At 39.4% G+C, this 10353-nt stretch overlaps 1 protein-coding gene across 1 annotated transcript; it reads left to right on the plus strand.

Moving 5' to 3' along the window:
* Window positions 1-163: 163 nt before the first annotated feature.
* On the plus strand, window positions 164-9345 carry arxb (aristaless related homeobox b). Its single transcript, XM_030783068.1, has 5 exons — window positions 164-621; window positions 2291-2336; window positions 2855-3150; window positions 3569-3809; window positions 9217-9345. The coding sequence occupies exons 1-5, from the start codon at window positions 164-166 to the stop codon at window positions 9343-9345; spliced, it is 1170 nt and encodes a 389-aa protein (XP_030638928.1).
* Window positions 9346-10353: the final 1008 nt, after the last annotated feature.

Consider the following 10353-nt stretch of genomic DNA (forward strand, 5'->3'; position numbering starts at 1 on the left):
TATAAAAATATAACATTTTTCTAAAATATAACAAAATTAATCTGTAAGAAATTGCTATGTGTTGGGAAAATCATAAATTGGCCTACAACCATCTTAGTGAATCCTGGAACTCACTTTGCTACTTGCGTTGGCAGCCATCCCAAAAAATTGCCCCTCCGTCCACATGGATATGCACTTTTCGCCTAAGTATGGGGGAGACGCTCACATGGACGAGGACGAAACAAGCGTCGAAGAGAGAAGTCAAGACAGTACCAGCAGTAGCCTAAAATTCACACAAGTTTCACAGATTCGAATTGCTCCTAACAAATCCTATCCGGACAACGAGCTTTCAAATGGCAAGAGACACTCAAGCCCTGCACACAGGTCAATCGAGGACGCCTCCAGAGAGTGGCCGCAGCGAAATACAAATTCATCGCCTGGATATGTTGAGGCATTAAACAAGGAGGAGGATGTACATTTAAATGATGGCGAGGAAAGAATTAGTTTATCTGGAGGGAGTGACACCGAAGAAGGGATGCTAAAGCGAAAACAGAGGAGATGTAGGACTACCTTCACCAGCTATCAACTTGAAGAACTGGAGAGAGCGTTCCAAAAGACTCACTACCCGGATGTCTTCACAAGGTATTGCAGTCGGTCCTTGCACCTGTTCGTTTTTGTGCCTTTTTTTGAAAGGGCACTAATGGTATTTGGAAAACGAAGAGTGCCAAGTAAATGACGAAGGGGTAGTCAGTAAATCCACTGAGGTAAATTAGCCCACATTTAAATGAAAACGAATGGACAAATTGTTAAATAAAACGCAGAAAGAAGCGATCGGCTCAGTAAGATCAATAAAACAACTAACAGGCCTAAATAAATTTAGAAACAGCAAAACATTTATGACAATAGAGAAAACAAATTAGAAATAAGGTAGGAAATACGAGCATTTATGCACCACTTTTCGTTTACTTTTACTTTTCCCTTTACCTCAATATGAACATTTCTGTCCCACTTTTCGTTTCCTTTTACTTCACCTGTTTGCTTTTACTTTTTCTTTTACCTCACGAATTCACTTTTCATTTGCTTAACGCAGTAACTTTTGGTTTCCTTATTCTCATGTTAAGTTTTGCTTTTCCTTTTTGCTTCACCAATTTCTCTTTCATTTTGCTTTTGCTCTTCGTTTCAGGCTGGCTATTGACCGTATGTTCTCTGTTCATGTATTTTACAAAATGTCAGTTAAGCTTCATGAGGTGGATGCAAACGACACTCTCATTGATTATTTGCCGGAGAACCACCCTCTTCTTGCGAAGGTGTTTTCAGATAAAATGTAGGCATTAGCATTAGCAGCAGTGAGTTCGGATAGACTGTAACGTCATGGTTGCATTGGCGGACTACGCCATTGGAAGAAGAAGGTTGTTTCACTGGGATAAGAGGAGCTGCTCTATCCTTCAGGTCCGCATGCAGTTTGAAGAAGAAAAACTCGTGAAGTAAAAGGAAAAATAAAGTGGAGCAAAACACTCTGATTATTTAATGTATTTTATACGCTTGAATTGCTTTCTAATTATTGAGTTACTTGATAATCGTTCATCTCTTATTTCTTTCGAATTTCTTTGTCAAACTCGAATTTTTTCAACCTAAAAAAAAGAAAAACTATGGATTGTTTTTGTCACTTGCCATAATCAGAAACGTACCAGAACTTCTCATTCCTTCTAACCATTCAAGCAATCAGTGAAAGATATTTCAAACAGAAATGAATGACTGCTCCAACGGACAAACGCCTGTTCAATCTTCTTAATTACGTGCTCGTCGAATCCGAGGAAAATACAAATGAAAACTATTTTGATGATGTTTATTCAGCAGTTGTTTTTCACTTCACAAAACAGACCTCAAGTGGTGTTTGCTTGTCCTCCTCCAGCAGCGCGGCAGCTGGTTGACAACAACATATCCAGATAGGCAGACATAACTGCAAAAACCTAACAAAATCAAATCTGCCGACAAGTTCAAAGGAGACATTTTACGTTGAAACTTACATTTGTTAATTGAAGGAATGAAGGGCAACCCCTTTCTAACCATTTTACTGAAACAGTAGCAAATTAATGAGGGCTGTTAATATAATTAAACAGAATTTTACTACACCACCAATTGGATTATTATCTTTTCATAGCTTCTTTCATTTTGCAGTGTGAGCTGATGAAGCACCTTCAATGATACTCTGACAAACACATAAATAGATGATACCTCTGATGTTTTTTATTGTTTTTATTCAGAATGCCTGAAAATCTGAAAAATCCTTATAATTTTTTCTTGTTAAAAGGGAGGCAATAGCAATGCGCTTGGACCTCATAGAGGCACGTGTGCAAGTAAGTGTGACCTTTATAAAGCATGTTCAAGATGGTGTCATTTTTATAATTTGGGGTTTTTAGTCTCCTAATTCACTTTTACTTTGTGAGGATTTCTTGTACCATGTAAATCCTGGTTAAAAAAAGGAAAAGAAAACACAACACCCATGACAACAGCAATGAAATATAGTTTATGTTGTTGTTATATTATTAACGCTCTATAATTTGTCAGTGATAAAAAGCATTTCTAATGAAGATATTAGCAATGCCATTTGTCTGTGCATTGTTTATGTTGTGAGAACCAAGTGTAAGTGCAGTTATAATGACTGTACACAGAAGTTACAAATGGGACTGCAGTCAAGAACAGAACTGTAAAATGCTTAATGGACTATTGATAAAATCTTGCAAATCTACTCTGTGTGTGTACGTTCTTGTGCGTGTGTTGGGGGGGGGGGGGGTCTATCTTTTTGAAATTTAATTGATAAGCAAAATGATATTGGATAGTGACCAGTGGGCCCTGCTTCTGCCCCATCTTCAAGGTCTGGTTCCAGAACCGTCGAGCAAAATGGAGGAAAAAGGAGAAGGTAGGGATCCAGACACACCCACTGGATCTCTCCTTCCCTGGGCCTGCAGGCATGGCACAACTCCTGAGTCACACCCTGGGTGACACAGCTTTTCAGGCCAGGTTGCATCCAGTCATGGAGAAAACTTGGACTAGTTCCTCCCATCAGCTGCTTCCACCCTTGACTAACCTAACCTTTCCACTTGGGCACGGCTCTTTTTTGAGAGAGGCCATATTCAGACAACCTGTGTTTATACACCCCATGTTTAGAAGGTGAGTGTCATGAGAACAGAAACTCACTCCATTAGTTAGAATCCGGAGTTCCTCTAAAATTGCACGTTTATCTTTCTTTACTATATTCTGCTTCAAGTATCTACTTTAAAATTCCTCGACTTTTCTGTTTTCCTAATGAAAATTATTTTGAAGAAGCAGTTCTGAGAATTCAGGGTTAATTCTCTGAAGTTGCTAAGTCCATGTAATTGAATTGTCTAATTAAGGTTAATATGTTAGCTTTAATGCAAGTTAATGGTACTCTGGTCACATGTTTGAAACATCAAGGTGAGGAAAAATCTATAGCACCATTTAATGCTATAATGGTCAATGCCAAACTCTGTGGTTGAGTTTATCAAGGACATGTCTTTGCGGCTCCTCTGCTAACGAAATGATTTTTCTTGCACAGTGTCCCTCACAGACTCATCACTGGCCTGGTTCCACAGGCACTCCAACGACTGCCCTTTCCTGTAGTAGAAGGTCAAATCCAGTGTCATGCTCACCTACATGACCTCCCATCTTCCTTGTCTTCCTTATCTTCTTCTTCCTCTCCCAAGGACTTTCAGGCCTTAAGGGTTGCAGCACCGCACCTCAAAGCCAAGGCGCCCTCGACTCAGCTCACCCAGTTCAGCGTCATTGCCAGAGGCAGGGCAGGGAGGGAGGTATACTGAATCCTCCTCCAGTCTGAGATAGGGAGCCCAACCAAAGCCAAACGGCACTGCAGGCCACTAGCTCTCAGTCAGTTTCCACAGTGCCTTCCTGCCCTGTGTGTCTTTGTTTAATTATCGCAGCTGACTGCGCTAAACAAGGGCTTGATGATTAGTTGAGAAGTGGAATGAGGTGTGGGCTTAATGAAAAATATGCAGACGACTGGAGAATCCCTTAAAGCCACACACACCAGAGTCCCTCTACGCTTTTCCTGCAGGTTCTCCTTCTAGCTGTTTTTTTCATCAACACTTCTCCCCAAAATAAATCACAGGTCAAAACAATTTTGAGTGGTTGGTAGAAGTGTGTGCTGATATATTGCAGGTGTATGGAAATGTTAGCATAGTATATTGTAGAGTTCTGTAAAGTTTAAAAAAAAAATACACATATTGAAAATTAGAACAACACTGTAAAACTCCCAACCAAATCAACTTCATGGTTAATGCATTTTCAACCGTACAAGCACAAAACGCACTGAAAGATTATAGAGATTACACATTTCTACACTCGAACTCAAAGTAGTCCACAGTGTTTTGTTCATACACTGAATGGAGACTGCACACTTTCTGCAAGTGGACCTCAGAGGCTGACACGACAAGTGGCTGCCATTAGCTGCCCTCCATATTAGTGACAGGACACAATAGCTGTGTGCGCTTCCCTATCACTTATATGCCAAAACAAAACTAGAGTGGTATAAGCCCTCTATTTTAATAGTATGTATTGCTGGTTGAAGATAATTTTATTCACTGTGATGTTGATAGAGTTTTATGTTTTATTCATCTACTGAGTCAGGGAAAATTCAGCTAAGGGGAAAATGTGTCTGTAAAGTTAAATAAGAACTGTGAAGAGTAATCTATTTTGCGTTAAGGAAAATGTTGTTAACAATGCCTTAGGACCTGTTAGTCTGTTATGCTGTATCTTGTCAATATTTCAGAGTAGTTTTGATTAAAGGGAAGTATTTTTAAAATAACATAAAAATGTCTGTGTTAAACTATGCCAGTTTACCTAATTGTCAAAGATCTTCTACCTCCACGACTTAAAAAAAAAAAATTAAAAACTTAAAAAAGCAAATGAATATTTCTTTAATGTTTTTTGTCTGTTGTGCAGTCAATTGTAAAGGAAATTATTCATTGAATAAGTCTGACATATTTCACATGTAACAGGCATACAACTCTCTTTGTTTAACACTTCTACATTACACATTTTCAAGCTCTTGATCCTGTATCTCGGTGGTTGGATTCTGTTCCACTGCTGCAGCTAATTATGAACATAAAGTATAAACAGCTGTCAGGATGAAATCTTCTGTGCTGCTGCTTCATGCACACTGATCTCTAATGAGCTCCTTCTGATACCCATCAAAGCAGGTGGAGTAGGAACTGAAGTCCAAAAGTATGAAACACTTGACTCACCTAGGCCAATTACATCTGTCTGTGGGTTTAGTATTCACAGGGGCCCTTTGGTGAGCTAAAAAATGTGTGCATTGTAGGACAAACAATGGTTGGCAGTGCTAATGGGAGAAGTTTGCTTCTGTCCTACCACTGGAAATGTATGTCTCTGTTCTTGTAGTGTCTTTGATTAAGTAGTGCCTTAGGATGAACATGGTTTAGTTTAACTTGGAACTAAAATCTTAATTTGTAGAATCTGTATGACAAGGTTTAGGCCCCCACCCCGGGAGACCATGTAGTCCTAACTTGTCTCTGCACTATTCACATACTTTAAGAGGCTTAAGTTCTTTCCCTTAGCTCTGGTTTTGTTCATGCAGTAAAGTGAATATCCCATTGAATGGTCTGACTTAATGTATAGACTACTTCTTTTATGACTGGCTTAGTTCTCCTGCACTTTAGCCCTCATCCAATTAGTTCAGTGAATTGAGAGGTTTGTCACTTTAGAACTGAGAGAATCACTTTGTCGCTGTGGCTCTGCTTGTAACTGCATGTTCTAACATGGGGTTCATCAGCGATTTTATGAATTACAGGGATTGAGAACTACTTATACCCAAACAAAAGAGGCCTTATATGTGGCTTTATTCAACCTAACTATTCAGAGCATGACAAAGACACAAAACCCAGAGTCTAGTCTAACAAATCTGGTTAACTAATCTAGTTAGAAACTCAAAGCTAGTCCATTATGACTACTCTGGCATAGAGCTGGTGTCATGAGCAAAATAAAAAGTGAATTAGAATAACGAGATACCACAAAAGCATGAATACAAGTAGCAAATTTGGGTGATGATGTTCTCCCCTACTTTCCCTCAGAAATGATTGACATCTGTTCTGGAGAGTTTTTCAGACAACCAATCATTACCAGATCACATATTACTAATACTGAAGGATCAAGGAGGACAGTTATACATGGTAAAATACTGAAGGAAAATCTATCTCAGCACGAGTAGGTCAGACACTTGGATTGGAAGCTGAGGCAGTACTAATGAGAGGAAAAGCAATGTCCTTAAACAGGCCCATTCAACTGTAGACTTTCACTGCCAATGTGAAAAACAAATCCATTCGTTGTGCTGTTGGTTTTGTACATGTTAACATGTTTAATTGGGGTTAACTGCCTCAGTAAATCTGCGCATTTGACTGTTCATACCCAAATGAGCAAGGAGAGCTGCCTTAGTGTAGCAGAGTCCACTCTGGTTATTGACTTTTCCCACCAGTTCTGAGGAGGGACCATTTAGTCCTCATTACGTCTGTCGGGTGAGGAGAACTAGCATTAGGTTTGCATTCTTGTGGGCAGTTGAGAGTAAGAGACAGTAATAGAAAATTTAGGGAAAAGAGCAATATTAAGCCTGAGCAAAGCAAAGTCATATATCTAAAAAAAAAAATTAAAACAAGTATACGAAGTCTGCAAATAAGCTGAAAATCTGTGAAATGATGGGACTGAATTATGACAGTGATTAAGAAAAATTGCTTAGTATCAAGGGACCTGAGTAGTAAATATTATTTTTAAGAGTGTGTGTATGGAGTACAGAAGGATTACAGTGGAAGTGTTCAGTAATGGAAAATGTATGAGTGAGTGTGTTTGTCTATGTGTGGGTGACTATATGTGTGTGTGTGTGTGTGTGTGTATGTGTACATGTTTGCATGTATTTCGTTTAGTGCTCATGTATTTGCGTAGTTTATGTAGTTGTTTTTTTCTTGTGAATGAATGTGTGTATAGTAAAGATGTGTCTTTGTAGTGTATGTTAGCTTTATTAAGCTAACAAAAGGACACTGTTGGACTTTATTGTGCTTATTACAGGGGCTTGCTGAATAGTTTCTATGGGAACATTCTAGAATGTTCTGGTGTTACATCACTGATGTCATTGGGTCTTTTTTGTTAGAATAATGGTGTTGGAATAGTTGCGGCATTGTTGAATGGTTTCTATGGCGAGATTTTGGAATGTAATTTTTGGCATACTTTAACATACTTGGTTTTTTTCCGGGCGGGGGAGGGGGTATACCTTAGGAAAGTAAAAGCCTTGTGGTCATATGGTAAGTGCATAAACAGTTTATGAACAAACTTTAAATTGGCTTAAAAAAATCAAGTGTACAGGTGTCACAGTTTTTAAAGAATAACTGAGAAATAGTAAGCACTAATAAGTCTGAGAATTTTAATGACTGCTTTGTAAGAATGTACATTTTACTCACAGAAAATACTGCTGCATGGTCAACTAGTTGTCTAGAGATTGTTTCAGGTGTAGTCTCAACAGGACAGGTAACAGGGCAGTTCTGTAGTTATGAGATGTATTGCAAATAGAGTGACGGAGACAAATGTGACAACAGATTTATTTGTGAATGTTGATGATCCAGGACATAGACAGTAAGAATAGAATAAAAACTGATGGACGAGTGGAAGTCTGGAAAAGAGGGTATGGTGAAGCGATAGTTTAGAGTGGTTAAAAAGCGTATAGCGTGCAGCAGTTTAAAACTTACAGCAGCATGGATGGACGCGTGGAAAAAGCATATGGAAGGATGATTGGATGGAACAGTCGAAAAGGAAATATTGATGTAGTTTTGCCACTGATATATAAGATGTGCATAAGATCTGTCCAATGTAAACAGTAAGACTTCCAATACAGGCAGATTACAAAACCAAACAAATAACCATTAAGGAGCTGACTGTTGCGTAAGTGACACCACTAAGTTCATTATCAGGCTAGATACACACGCAAGTGAGTTAAAGGATAATATATATTGCACGAGCAGGTCAAGGCTGAGACTGACCGGTATGGGGCATTGAAACACCATCAGTTATAGGTGTTGGAATCATGAGGCTGTTTTAATTTAGCATTTTTACCATTGTAAGTCTATGGGACTTTTTTTCTTGTTGAAAAATTGCCCAACACAATAACTATGGTGTTCTGCAGTAAAACCAAGTAAAAACCAAGTGCATTCTAGCCTAAATGTATGTTCTGGTTTGGTGGTTCTAGCTAAAAAGTAGTAGATGGAGATGTGCTCTTGCAATTACAACACGAGAACAACTAGAAAGGAAAGTTTGTGAAGAAAGTTCAAGTTGGCTGAATAAAGCTGAATGTTTAACAGCAGCAATACTGTTTCCAGCCATCGCAGTAACACTGTTAATTGTCTTGGTAAGAGCAGTGGCTATTGGTGACACTGATGACTGGCTACTTTCCAGCGGTGTGTGCATGCAAGTTTGGCATTGCCTGTAGTGAGTGTATGTAGTGTTTGTGGTATGTGTTTGTGTATGTGTTTGTATAACTGTGTTGGTTAGTAGGCTACAAAGGAGAGGTATAGTCTTTTAATAGCTTGGGCACTGTTGAATGGTTACTATGACAGCGCTCTAGAATGGAACTGTATAACAATGAGTGTGTGTGTGTGTGTTTGTGTAGTGTTCAGTTTTCACGAGTCTATATTTAGAATTTATGTGTATAGTGTGATCAAGTGTTTATTGTGTTGGTTTGTCTATACAGAGTGCGTGACATTTAGTAAACTGATTAACAGTTTTAACAGCTAACAGTCTGGGCATTGTTGAACAGTTGCTTGGGTGAAGACATGTAGGGGTGTGTGTGTGTGTGTGTGTGTGTGTGTTTTAGTCTTCTTTTCACTTTGACCGACTACCACCATCTACCTAAAAGTGCCTAAAGCATGTAATAGAAGGCTCAAACTTAAATCCCCACCTGCCATCACTAATACATGACAAATCCTCATGAAATAGCTGAATTAGGATTAATTAGGCGGTAGGATATGAAATATCCTTAGGAAAGGCTTAAAACACTACCCTAAAACGATTCAGCATTGCTGAGCGTGAATATCCTGGCTTTGGTCTGTTTTAGTAGACTGCCTATTATTGCTGTTCCAATTTATGAGTAGGACCAGCTCCAGTTCTAGTGATGGCTCTCTATCCTCAGGTGTGCTCCTGTAGGCTTTCTGCTGGGGAACTATCCAGGGTGCTGGACAGGGCTGGCATGCGTCCTGGTGCCTGTTTCCTGGGGAACTCTCCAAGGTGCTGGGCTGGAAGGTGGGACTGGAATGCCCACCCCATATCTGGTGACCCAATGTAGTAGAGTGATTATTTTTATGAATACACTAGAACTATTTTAGGAAAGACTTTCAGCCATGCGTTATCTTATGCAAACGTGTCACCCTGCTAGATGTGAATGAAAGTTTTACCATTAAGTTAATGACACTAGCTGTTAAATGTGATATGAGCTCATGCTGCTCCACCTGTTACAGGCCCATAAAGAGACAAGAGATGTCAGTCTTGATCTGACTCAGAGCTGGCTTCTCAGCTGGATGGAAATATTATTTACAGTAAAATTACCCACTATCCAGTCTCACGTTTACCGAAAGTATAAGCCTATTGCAGTAAATGAAGGTTCACATACTTCCTTCAGTCAGAAAATAAAACATGTGCATAACTGAGTGTATGAGATGAAAAAACTGAATGTGGATAGAACTGATTCCAGCTGCTGGCTGCACAAGCAGAGGACAGTGGCTCTACAAATGTGTCATTCTGCCATTTCATGTCTATAGATGCCCATTAGCAAACTGCAAGCAACACCACCAGACAAATGTGTAGGATCGAAGCCTCCCATTCTCTTTATTCTTGTTTTGTGTCGATCTGACCGTCCTTTCACTCTAACTTTATAAATGTTCTTTGCCAGACCTTTTCTGCCTGTCTGCACATCTGTGTCCCAGCATCTTTTTGGGTCTCTTATTGGCTGGATAAATCACATGACCTTTATCTTTGTCAAGTGACTTATTCACACTGAATTTCATCCGTGTTTTCCCTTGCTAGTAACCGCAGTACCCACATAATTGGTTTAAACGCCATGGTAACCCCCAATAAACTGAGGATAAATTAGTTGTCTTTGCGCTAACTTATGTAGGTGATGAAGTGGCAGTTAGGAGGGTAAGGATGTGCATTTTTGCTTGACTGCCAAGAAATTTGCAGGTCAGTAATGAGGGTAGTGCTAAGATGTCAGGAAATCTACAGCACTCCCTAATTAATGAGAATGCCAGAGTTTAGATTGTGTGTTCAGCTGGGTGTACAGTACGG

Source organism: Chanos chanos, chromosome 8 (genome assembly GCF_902362185.1).
Source record: "Chanos chanos chromosome 8, fChaCha1.1, whole genome shotgun sequence".
Lineage (NCBI taxonomy): Eukaryota > Metazoa > Chordata > Actinopteri > Gonorynchiformes > Chanidae > Chanos > Chanos chanos.

Excerpts from the sequence above, each read along its gene's own strand:
- arxb (XM_030783068.1), top strand. The coding sequence starts at position 164 with ATGGATATGCACTTTTCGCCTAAGTATGGGGGAGACGCTCACATGGAC. Across the intron at positions 2,337-2,854 it reads TCATAGAGGCACGTGTGCAA|GTCTGGTTCCAGAACCGTCG; the intron begins GTAAGTGTGACC and ends CCCATCTTCAAG. Across the intron at positions 3,151-3,568 it reads ATACACCCCATGTTTAGAAG|ACTCATCACTGGCCTGGTTC; the intron begins GTGAGTGTCATG and ends TGTCCCTCACAG.